Source organism: Anas platyrhynchos, chromosome 26 (assembly GCF_047663525.1).
Source record: "Anas platyrhynchos isolate ZD024472 breed Pekin duck chromosome 26, IASCAAS_PekinDuck_T2T, whole genome shotgun sequence".
Lineage (NCBI taxonomy): Eukaryota > Metazoa > Chordata > Aves > Anseriformes > Anatidae > Anas > Anas platyrhynchos.
Window position 1 is genome coordinate 5,465,938 of NC_092612.1, and position 12,975 is coordinate 5,478,912.

General features: G+C 42.7%; 1 protein-coding gene across 1 annotated transcript; it reads left to right on the forward strand.

The window, feature by feature from the left end:
* The first annotated feature begins 7,013 nt into the window (after nt 1-7,013).
* Nucleotides 7,014-12,530, forward strand: LOC139999593 (peptidyl-prolyl cis-trans isomerase-like). Its single transcript, XM_072028219.1, has 2 exons — nt 7,014-7,255; nt 11,957-12,530. Exons 1-2 carry the CDS (start codon nt 7,181-7,183, stop codon nt 12,275-12,277), a joined length of 396 nt encoding a protein of 131 aa, XP_071884320.1. The 5' UTR covers nt 7,014-7,180; the 3' UTR covers nt 12,278-12,530.
* The last annotated feature ends 445 nt before the right edge of the window (nt 12,531-12,975 follow it).

A 12,975-nucleotide genomic window follows, 5' to 3' on the forward strand; every position in this document is an offset into this window, starting at 1 on the left:
ACAGTTAATGTTGGTTTTGAGAAGGAGAATAGGATGAAATGTTGTATACTGATGTTGTTTCAGCATCTTGGTGGGAAAAGGTACGGAATTAAGTTGGCCCCTGACTGAGCCTTTGATGTTGGCATTAGAGAAGTAGAGGCTGGAGAAAGATAAAGGAAGTGTTAAAAGGGTTGTTGAAAGTGTTAAAGGTGTTTGAAGTTGAATGAGCAGGGAAAGAGGATGTAGGAATGTTAATAGTTCTGCCTCTGCTCTAGGCAGAGATCTTAAAATCATGGGTGTTAGCCCTTCGGGGCAAATGGATCATGATGGGTCCGAGAGAGAGTTGTTATGGAAACAGAAAAACAGTTAACTCTTAAAACAACCTGAGTTCATGTGCGAGCTCAGATTACCGATGGGACCGCTCAGGGAACTGTGGACAACTGCATTCCCCTGATCGACCCCACTGAGACCCTAATCATCCCTAAAATTATGAACGGCTAAGTAAATACTAAAATCTGGATGAATTGGGAATTGAGAATATGCTTCCAACAAGGTCTAAAAGAAACCCCTATGGAATTTTTGGACCAACTCTGAAATGTAATGAAAATAAATAAATAAATAAATAAAACAAAACGGTTTGGACCTGGCTTCGGAGGACAAATTGACTAGCCTTTTTCTAGGGTAATCATTGGTCCCTGATTTCAACAGGAATAACGGGGACCTGGGGAATCTACCCTAGCGGATCCTCCACTGATTATAATGAAGCTAGGGGAGGAATGGAAGTGAAATTTCTTATTGATATGGGGCAACGTATTCAGTTCTAAATCAAGCATTAATGCCTTCACAGAATTATTATATTAGGGTAAAAGGTGTGTTGTGGTTTAACCCGGCTGGCAGCTAAACACCACGCAGCCGTTCGCTCACCCTCCCCCCTCCCTCTCTGAGACGGGGGAGAGAAATGGAAAGTGAAGCCCGTGAGTTGAGATAAAGACAGTTTAATAAGACAAAATAATAATAATAATAATAATAATAGTAATAATACAATGATGATAATAGTACCACTACTAATAATATGTACAAACAAGTGATGCACAATGCAATTGCTTACCACCTGCTGACCGATGCCCAGCCTAACCCCGAGCAGTCAGGCCCCCTCCCCCCGGCTAGCCGCCCCTATATATTGTTTAGCATGACGTCAGATGGTATGGAATACCCCTTTGGCTAGTTTGGGTCACCTGTCCGGGGTCTGTCCCCTCCCAGCTCTTACTGCACCCCCAGCCTGCCTGTTGGCAGGACAGAGCAAGAAGCTGAGATGTCCTTGGCTTGGTATAAGCACTGCTCTGCAACAATTAAAACATCGGGGTGTTATCAGCACTCTTCTCATCCTAAGAAAAAAATTAACTCTATTCTAACTGAAACCAGGACAAGGTGTAACCGAAAAGGCTTATTTTTGTGAACCTTTGAAGTACAAGTTAGGGAAACAATGGGGCATACACAGATTTTTATATACGCCTAACTCTTCATGGGCACTCTTAGGTAGAGATTTATTAGAGCAATTAGGAGCAGAAATTGTCGTTGAAAAAGGGAAAATGAAGTTAAGAATAGGAGAAGAACATCTAACAAATGTGTTAAGCTTGGCACTCATACAAACTGACCCTAAAAGTGAAATACCTTTAGAGATCACAGATCAATATGTCCAGGAGTTTGGGCTACCGAAGTCCCTGGAAGAGCAAAAAAATGTGACCTTAATAATTATTAAATTAAAGCCAGGAGAGAAACCCGTTAAGGTTAAGTAATATCCTTTGAGGATAGAAGATAGGAAAGGAATTAAAGAGATAATTGATAAATTTTTACAGTATGGATTATTGATTGAATGTGAATCAGAATACAATACACCCATATTGCCAATTAAAAAGGCAGATGAAAAAAGCTATAGGTTAGTTCAGGATTTGAGGGCCATAAGTAAAATCACTGAGGATATACATCCAGTAGTGGCAAACCCTTATACTTTGCCGACTAAATTAAAGAATAGTCAAGTCTGGTTTACCGTACTGGATTTAAAAGACGCCTTCTTCTGCCTAGGCTTAGCCACAGAAAGCCAAAACCTATTTGCCTTTGAATGGGAAAATCCCAATTCAGGCAGAAAGACACAGCTTACGTGGACATCAAGGATTCAAGAATAGCCCCACTATTTTTGGAAACCAATTAGCAAGGGAACTCGAAACATGGATGCCTCTGGACACTGAAGATGCTTTGTTACAATATGTAGATGATCTCTTAATAGCTACCGAGACTAAAGGGAGCTGTATTCAATGGACTATAAGTTTTCTTAATTTTCTGGGTTTAAAATGGATATCAAGTCTCTTGACAGAAAGTCCAGCTGGCTCAACAAAGTGTGACCTATCTGGGATTTGAAATTTCGGGAGGACAACGAGAACTAGGAACTGAACATAAGGAAGTCATTTGCCGGACTCCAGAACCTCAAACGGTAAAGGAGCTACAAACCTTTTTAGGAATGACAGGTTGGTGTCGCCTTTGGATTTATAATTATGGACGATTGGTAAAGCCTCTATATGAATTGATAAAGAGTAATCAGTCAAAGTTAGTCTGGACTGGAGAAGCACGAAACGCCTTTAAAAAAACTTAAACAAGAATTGATGCAAGCTCCAGCTTTGGGATTACCGGATCTCTCGAAACCCTTTTGGTTGTTTTCTCATGAGAGACAAGGGATAGCTTTGGGAGTACTAGCACAAAGATTGGGTCCCTATAAACGAGCAGTAGCTTACTTCTCTAAACAATTAGATGAAGTAAGTAAAGGATGGCCCGGATGCCTTCGAGCTGTTGCAGCTGTTGTTATCAATATACAAGAAGCTCGGAAGTTTACAATGGGACAGAAAATGACAGTGTTAGTCTCCCATACGGTCTCAACAGTTTTGGAACAAAAAGGAAATCATTGGCTTTCACCACAAAGATTTTTAAAATATCAAGCAATATTAGCAGAACAAGATGATGTGGAAATTGTGGTCACTAACGTCGTAAATCCAGCTTCTTTCCTTAGCGGAACTCTGGATGAACCTATAACTCATGATTGTATAGAAACAATAGAGACTGTGTATTCTAGTCGACCCGATCTTAAGGAAGAACCTTTAGAAGATGCTGACGAATCTTGGTATACTGATGGGAGCAGCTTTGTGAAACAAGGACAACGTAAGGCAGGGTACGCCATTACAACCACTCAACAGGTAATCAAGTCCAAACCATTACCCCCTGGGACGTCCACCCAGAAAGCAGAGATAAATTGCTCTTACACAAGCACTGGAACTAGCAGCAGGAAGGAAAATAAGTATTTGGACAGACTCTAAATATGCATTCGGCGTGGTACATGCTCATGGAGCGATATGGAAAGAACGTGGATTGCTGACTGCTCAGGGAAAACAAAAAGAAAACATGCTGAAGAAATTTTAAAATTGTTACAGGCTGTAAAACAATCAGAAAAGGTAGCTATGATGCATTATCAAGGACACCAAAAGGGAAACGCTGATTTTGAAATTGGAAATCGATTGGCAGATCAGGAGGCTAAACAGGCAGCTGAAATAACTGAGGTGAAGGCATTGTCTTTAATACCAGACGGTAAAATCCAAACTATATATATGAACCAAAAAGCCAAATTATACAAAAGAAGACTTAAAATTAATTGAAGATTTGAAAGGTAAAATGAAACCAGATAGATGAGTATATTTAAAAGATAACTGTGTAATAATACCCTCTAATTTGATATGGCCCATACTTCTTACAGAACACAATAAAACACATCGGGGAGCTGACACATTGCATAAGAGCCTGAGTCAGACATTAGTGGAACAAAATTTATATACAACAATAAAACAAGTAACTCAACAATGTAGCATTTGCTTACACAATAACCCCAATACCAAGAATAGAATAAAATTTGGAATAATCAGTAAAGGAAATTATTCGGGGCAACTGTGGCAAATTGATTTTTCAGAACTCCCTAGAAAAGGGGGGTATTGTTATTTACTGGTTCTGACTGACATGATTTCAGGAAGGCCTGAAGCCTTTCCCTGTCGAACAAACAAAGCAAGAAGAAGTGGTTAAAGTCTTGTTAAATGAAATAATACCATGCTTTGGGATTCTAGTAGCAATGTCTTCTGAGAGAGGTTCACATTTTTGTGTGCAAGTGGTACAACAGATAAGTAAGATTCTAAAGATATTCTAAAGACAACTGCATACTCTTTATAGACCGCAGGCAAGTGGACAGGTAGAAAAAATGAAACATTTAATTAAACACTAAAATCGGACAAGAATCTAATTTGTCATGACCTCAATCCCTCCCTTTAGCATTACTTAGAATTTGAGTTAAACCTAGAATATAAGGGAATTTGAGTCCCTTTGAAATCTTGTATGGAAGGCCGTATCCATTTCTATTTAGTGGAGAGGATCGAACGCAGTTAGGATTAGAATATTTATATGCATATATAACTGAACTTCAGAAATAATTAAATAAAGTACATAAATTTGTTCTCAGGACCTGGGCTAGACGGTTGGATCAACCAATCCACCCTTTTAAGCTCAGGGATTATATATATAAAGACTTTTTCAGGACAACCCCTAGAGGAAAAACGGAAGGAAAGTGGACGGGACCATACCAGGTATTACTGACAACACACACCGCCATTAAGATTAAGGAGCAAGCAGCTTGGATCCACGATTCAAGGGTGAAGAAGGCCCTGGCGAGGATATGGACCACCACTCCAATTGGACCAACAAAATTATGGTTTTCCAGATCCTAATGATTGCAGGGGTGTGGTTCTCAGATTCGGGGTGGGCAGTTTGGGACGAGAACTTACACCTGACCTTAATACAAACTGTATCTCAAGTGATTAATAAGACGAACTGTTGGGTATGCACCCATCTGCCACAGCATGGGAATAAGGGTGTATCGTTAATCAGGATTCCCTTGCCTGCAAACTTACCTTGGACTAATTTGTGGGAAAACACATCTTGGGGTCAAAAATATGAAGAAGTTTTGGAACTAGAAGTTAGTAGCTTCGTGCCATTGGAATCTTACTATGTATGTGTACAAAGGTGTAACCCGCCTAAGGGTATGGGAAAACAGGATTGTATAAATACGGGTACTACTTATGTGGGAAATCAGACATCTTGTAATCAAACGATTGATATTAGTACAACTAGCAGTTGGGCAAATTCAACCAGCTGGACGGTTCCAGAAGGAAAAGGGTGGTATTGGTTATGCAATGATACAGCCCGTAAGGTCTTGCCCGAGAATTGGAAGGGAACTTGCACTCTTGGAGCAGTAGTCCCCAATTTGACCATACATGATGTAGCGCCTCGAGGTTCTTTGAGAAATCATATCCGGAGAATTAGACAAAAAATTAACAATCCATTGATAGAGAGACACACTGCTTTTCATAGTTTTGTTCGATGGTTTATCCCATGGTTAGGAGTGAGTGAATTGGAAAAGGCGATAGTTAATATTTCTGCAATTATAGAGAAGTTAGAAAACAAAACTCTGGATGCTATAAAGGCTCAACAAGAAGAGATATCTAGTTTATCACAGGTAGTATTACAAAATCGGATGGCCCTAGACTTGTTACTGGCCGCTCAAGGGGGAGTCTGTACAGTAATAAATACAAGTTGTTGTATGTATGTAGATCAGAGTGGAAGGATCTCTACCGACCTGGAAGAAATATGGAAGCAGACAAGGGTCCTACATGAGATCAGTAAAGATGATCTTTCATGGAGTTTTAGTGAAATATGGAATAAGTTAACCTCCTGGTTGCCCAATTTCCAATGTTTGAAACAAGTGTTCATTGCTCTATAACATTAGTAGTGTTAGGAATATTTGTGTGCATGTTGTTTAGATGCCTGCTTTGTTTTGTTACTGTAAATAATGAAAGTATCTGATGCAAAAGAATTTGCATGGGAAAAGAAAAGGGGGGATTGATTAAGGAGGTATTGGGGAGGCATTGGGGAGGCAAGGACAATCCCCAGACAAGGACTGTATATCTCGAAAGAAGACACTGGAACTCATGATAAGGAAGCGGCAGACGGACAGAGAAACAAACGTAAGGACTATAAATCTCAAAATTGGGCATTGGAATTCATTATAAAGATACAACAAACGGAAGAATTGGCAACAACCAGCTCTCGCAATTAAGAAACGTGCCAATTCAGCAGATTCCTGACTGAAAGTACACTGTGAGGAAGACTCGGGGTCTTCCTCCCAAAGACCCCTGCCCACGTCCCAAAGACCCCTGCCCACAATTCTTGGGAGGCTCTACGCAGGCGCAAGGTGCCAAAAGGCTAATTAGCATGAGAAGCGAGGGAAGGCGGGGATAGGTAATGCATATGTATAGGCGCTTGTAGAATATTGAGAGATTGATTGTATAAATTCAAGACTGCTTTCCGCCTTGGGTATGCACGATAGGTGGAGAGATCCCCCGTGCATCCAGCGCTGCAATAAAGAATATACCACTTAAAGGAATTTCGGCTTCGATCTTTGAATCAATACTTTATTATTATTTTTTTTTTATAAAGGCGGGAGGAGTTGTGGAGATGTGGGTAGTGCTTAGGTCCAGCAGGAAACTTGTGCATGTCAGTGGGACGCTAGAGACTGAGGAGGGGATGAATTTTTAACGCAGCCTGTCCACAGAGATATCACACCATTTGGGGACAGCCCAGTGGCCTCCATTTGAGCAAAGTGCCTGGAACTTGCAGAAAAGCGAGAGGGGCACACCTCCAGCAAGCCGCGGGGCAACCGCCTTACGGCTTACAAAATTAAATCAATCAATCCAAAAGAATAAGTTACAGCTCGTGTCTCAAACTCTGCAGCCTGCGCGTCTTCAGGGCTGCTCCCAGCTACTTTCTGAGGGACCCTTTGCAAACTCAGTTCCTAAAGCCCTGTCAGGGAGCCCCAGCGGCCGCCCCGCGCATGCGTCACAGCCTCGCCCCTCCCCTCCCCGCACTGTGGCAACGGCTCCTGCGCATTCAGCGGGGGCGTGCGCAGTGTGCGTAGCGCGCTGCGTGCGCGGCGTTCCTAGGGCGCGGCCGGTGCCCCGCCTGGAGCTGTTTGTTTGTGCCGCTGCGGCGGCGCGGCGCGGCACGGGAGCGGAGCGGAGCGGAGCGGAGCCCGGCCGGGCTCGGCGCTGCTGCGGTCGCCATGTTGAGGCGCAGCAAGGCCGAGGTGGAGCGCTGTGTCGCCTCCGTGCAGGCCTCTGCGGCTTCTCGGAGAGAGGTGAGCGAGGCCTCGCCGCTTCCCTTGGCCGGCGGGGGGGGAGGCGGAGGGGGTCCCGGTGGGGTCCCGGTGGGGTCCCGGTGGGGTCCCGGGTGGGGTGGGGGGCTAGGGGGGTGGCCGGCGTCGTGAGGGGAGGGTTGGGGCTGCCCCTGCCCCTGCCCCTGCCCCTGCCCCTGCCCCGCGGCGCCTCACGGACAGGAGGGGTTTTATAGCAGGGCTTTCCTCGGGGCCGGAGCGAGGGAGAGGTACTTTCCTTCACAAACGAAGCACCGCGCCGCCTTCAAGTTTCAGTGTCCTTTCCGTGCGGCGCCGTGGAGGTTTCTGGCCGGCCGCTCGCTGAAGCGACAGCGCCGAGCGAGGGGGGCTGGGGGCGCACAGCTCCGCTCCCTGTCAGCCAGCGGGCCCGGGGGTGACAAACGCCACCCGTGCCCATTTTAGCTGGGAAACGCTCAGCCGCCTGATGCGATTCAGCGGGCCCTAATCCTGAAAGATCCCGGCCTGCCGCTCGGAGTTGCTTTGAAGCGGCGTGAATGTGCCCGAGCTAAGCGTGATCCGGTAGGGACTGCGTGCAGGGGCTGTGCCTTTGGTTGGTGCCTTTCCCAGCAGCAGCAGCAGCAGCAGCAAAGCTGTCCTGTGACTTTGTGGGTTCGACTTGGGCACTGTTTGGGCTAGACAGCGTCAAGTGCATCGCCGCCAGGTGCACAGATACGTTCCCACAGTGTTGATACTCCCCGGTGGCCTCGACACAAAATATTTCCTCTCCTCTTCTTGTGCTCAAGGCCACCGGACGCGTTTAGTTTTGACTTTCGAGCGATGCTTACAGCTGACTGTGTAGCACAGTCCACCGAGGGAATAGTTACTGGTTTCCTTGTTGTGTTGATTTCGGAGGGAAGGGTCTGCCAAGGCTGCAAGCATTTCTTTTGAGGTTGCTTTTCATCCCTGTCCGCAAGGTGTCAAGCGTGAGTCCGCTCTGGCGTGTCAGTGATACCTGAAAAGATGGACCGAAAACGCGGAGGCCTGTTTTCATTGAAATTCGCTTAAAGTTTTACATAGATCACTTGGGGGTGGGGGAGGGGTGGGGAGTAGCAATTTGAGTGTATTTCGAATGCAGACCGTTGATTCATGTTTTGCGTCGTTGGGCCTAACTACCTCCAGTAGTTTGGAGTTCACAGACAAAACCTGCTTTTTGATCCGATGTTGGGAGCTCGGATTTTAAATACATATTTAAAAGTAGCTTCTAGTTTGATATGAGAATTTGATATGAAGCCTGTCTGCAAAACCTGCTATGAGAAGCTTCCTCTAGAGCTGAAGAAAAGACTGAAGAAACTAGCTGAAACTTTGGGAAGGAAGTGAAGACTTTTCTGCTCTCCCTGTTCTTTATGGAAATGTTATACATCTTACTCGTGGGGAGGGACTTTGAGGCTGCAATGAGATAATAGATTATGATGCATGCCTTTCAATCAGACTGAGATATTTTGAAATTTTCCATTCTCTGTACGTGTACATGTATACTTATTTGTTGATAAATAGACCACACTTATAGACTAAATTAAATATCAGCTCACCTGAAAGGTTTCAGACCCTGATAATGCAGTAGAATTGGTACAAGTGTGCCACTGTGCACAGTAATCTCTGTGGAATTTTAGATGGAGAATATGCTTGTGAATACCGGCAAAGACACACTTTGCAAATGTGTCCAATGTTACGGACACAGAGTGTCATTTATATTAATGAAAGTATTGATGTGCAGATTAAGCATGAATATAAAACTTCAAGTGTCTAGGGCAAGAAACCAAACATACCTCACCTCATGGAAAAACAAAACAAAACAAACATGCCCAGATTTCAGGTCAAATAGTCTCATTAAGGAGCCTGGTTTCAGATGGTTTGAAAAGTATCTTATTTCTAGATACAGTCACTGTACAAATGACCTGCTTCTGATCGTTTGTGCTTACATGATGAATCTGTACATCGGACTTAGCATGAAATATCTGTATGAAGTCTATATTCCTACTGCAGGAAATGAGCATGCTCAGAACTACTTGAATTTTGCTATATTCCATTCAGAGTAACTCATTAACTTTTATATATGCTTTTGCATTGTATTCACTTTTTGTGCCTTGTTCTGCTGGACCATACATAACAGTGTTCCATTAAATATATATATATAGTTTTATTTTTATTTCATATTTTTATGCAGAAACTATATACAAGGTATTTTCAAAAGATAACATACTTTGCCTTAATTATTCAGGATGCAAGAGGAATTTTGTTACAAATGTGAACACCTGAGGTTTAAATTTAGCTTCTTTAACGTCTAGAACAGTAATGGAAATGCATATTTCAATTAACTGGCAATATTACTTTTACACTGTGAGTGTAAATATATGTGGTTTGATCCTGCTAGGATCTATTTCTTTAGTCATCCTCAAGAACTGAGTTCACAAGTCATCAGAATTCCTTATAACATACACCTGATTGTTTTATACCGTTGAGTTCTGTTCATGCACACCTGTTTTATTTTTCCCTTTTCTATTGAAAATGCAGTTGCTCAGGAATTCCTGATGGTACTGTGTTACCAACTACACGTGTTTGTTTTTTCCTTTTTATACTAGTGACTTACACAGATTTTATGTAATTACATCATAGCAAGCAAAATTTCCTTTCCTGTTTATGGAAAACTGGTTGCTTCAAAACATCTTTCCAGTGTCATCAATAAAGGCTATGTTATTAAGACTTGTATCAGCTCTCTTCAATGAGTGTTTGAGATGGATGGAAAAGCAGCAAGGCAGCCTTTCTTCCCTATGCTTCTACCTGTGCCTATGTAAATACTTCCTTATCCTGATTTAAAGGAGACACACACCTAACCTATGTATGCACTTTAGTTATTAGGTTTAAGACAGAAACTGCAGTTTGCTTCGTAATGAACAACTTGGTTCTTCTGGCTGTTTTCTGAATCGGCACAGTCAGGAGGTTTTCCTAAAGAAAATACCTTGTCTGAGTTTAAAATGCGTACCTTCCTACCACATCTTTCTCTCTTGTTTTCAATGTAATGCGGCTTTCACCTCAAGCCTATAGTTTAGTGCTAGGTAAGGTCTTTTTGATTGTTATTATTTGTTATTATTGTATGTAGTTATTCAGTGCAGTAACAGTTCAGTAGCTGAATGCAGTCCTTACTGTGTTCATGACGAGAAGCCCTCTTCCCCCCCCAAAAAAAGTTTATATAACTAGCCTGATAACACCGTTGGGATTTCGGACTGTGCCATGGGTTCGGGAGACCACTCTCAGCAATACTTCCTTTAAATTGTAATTCAGTTCTTCTAGTTTTTTCATGCTCCGCTGACCGTATGCGCAGCCCTACTGTGGGTGGAAACAGCCCCTGACCCCAAGGGGTATGGCCTGCCTTGTGTGGTTATATCCCAGAACGTGGCAGCCTCGTTTGCACCTCCTCCAGGCTCCGCAGTAACCCTGTGGCCCGAACTCCATGGTTTTTGCTGTGTTTCCACGCTCTAAACTGAGAGTAGGTGGGATTTCTTAGGTGGGAAGAAAACATTTTACCTATATTGAAACAGTTGTGAGTGATATGTACTAGACCAGGACTAAGTACCATCTTTTTTGTTTACTCTGTCAGATTTTAGGGGTTCTTTTTGCAACATTGTTACATTGGGGGAAAAAAACAGGCTGTACTTTAAATGTAGCAGACTCTCTTCTTCTACTTCTTCTACACTCTTCAGTAAGAAGTGGTTGTGAAATGTCACAAGTATTAAGGCTTGTTGCTTGCTTCACCAGTAACCTCAATTTCACGTTTGTAGCCTTGGCCAGTTACAGGAAAAGCATTGTTTTCCAAATCCCACATCTTTCAAAAACAAAACTTTGGTTATGAGGAGCGGACTGGAGCTGATAACTAGTTATCAAATTCAGTCTCTCAAAAAGTATCACCCATAATTTCTGAAGGCATAGGAGATCGGTATCTGCTCACGTATACCTTCCCTTCGTTCCTAAAAGTCTTCCAAATATTCAGTAGGAGGTATAATGACTTAAAACAGGTAAAATAAACTGAATTCCTTACATGCTACAAGAATGCTTTTGCATAATGCTACATCCCTCAAGGCAGGGCACAATCGTTTCCAAATTCAGAAATGGATAGCAATATACAAATGGCTTGTCATCAGAGTGAAAAACTCTCCAGTCTTGACTGGGTATTAAGTGAATCTGAAGTATGACTCTCGTTGTTCTTTTCTTTAAACTTTCTGCACAAAAGCAGGAAAGTTCTGATCAGTGGTACCATGACTTTTTCTGGGTGGTCAGTTTTGAGCCTGCAGGGACTAAGTGAGAATAGAGATAATCGTGGTTGCCAGTTGTAAGGGCCAAGTGAAGCAGGAAGCAGAAAGTGGGAATGACCCGCTTAGAGTAGTTGCCATGTGGAACAAAGATAAAATGCTGTGTTCAGGATAAACGAGGAACATTCCAGTAATGCTTTGTTACCACGAGCAAATCTGCTGAAGGTGGAAAGCCTTATATCCAAGTAACTATAGTACTTGTGATAACTAAGAATGAGGTTTTACCTGTGTTTTTTGAACAAAACCTCTTATTTTGGAAAGAATGTAACTGTGCTATTGGTCGATGTTCTTGAACATCACGATGTTCGTGATGATCTTGTTCTTTGGGACTTGAAAGTAAACGCTGTGCTTTTTTTTTAAGGGAGGTGATGTAACTAACCATGATGGAACAGGTGGACGGTCAATTTATGGAGATGCATTTGAAGAAGAGAGCTTTGAAGTGAAGCACACGGGTCCTGGATTGCTGTCGATGGCAAATAGGGGTCGGGCTACGAATAACTCTCAGTTCTTCACAACACTCAAAACAGTAGAAGCCTTGGACTTTAAACACGTGGTGTTTGGTTTTGTGACAGATGGAACGGATGTTGTGAAAAAGCTCGAATCCTTTGGTTCTCCCAACGGGTTAGTAAGTGGAAGAGTTGTCATTACAGACTGTGGGCAAATAGAGAATTCTGGCTTTTGAGTATACAGATGTTCTAGCAGTATAAATCAGTATTTAGATGTTATTGATTAATTATTTCCACTTCCTTAAAAAGGACACTTCTGATGTATAAATGTAAAATTGCAGCTTATGGTTGTTTTTTATGTGTTCTAATTGATTTTTTTTGCATGTTAAATAAGTTCAGACACTGGCATATTTTGGGTGTATTTGTGTTATGACATATTTGTATGGAATGTCAAATTTTACAAATTAAATCTTAGTCTTGTCAAAATAACTATTGTCTTCACTTTGGCTTGCTGAAGAGCAATTTGCATCGCGTTGTGTACTTATTTTGAACGTGCTAATTGATGTTGATGGTCAGTAGACGGAAGGCCTTTGAAATGTCATTCTTCCTCTGATGAGCAGTGAGGAAGCTGAGGCAGCTGGGCAGGTGCTGGTCAGGTGGATGCTGTTTTGTGCTGTCTGCAGGCTCTTGGGCACTTGAGTACTTTGAAAGGTAAAGAGCAGTTCTTATGTGCAGTCTGCCACAGGATTTAGTTCATACTTGCTCGGGAGATTACCTTCCAGACCCACGTTGTTTTTGTACATGGTATGTTAAAGTGGCTGGTAACTTTTCGTGACAACCATCTCCTGGAGTGTTATCTGGGAAGCTGTGGTGCAGAGGGGGAACGTGCATGGGTAAGTTCTTTTTAACTTCTCTCTTACAGCTCGGCGCCAGG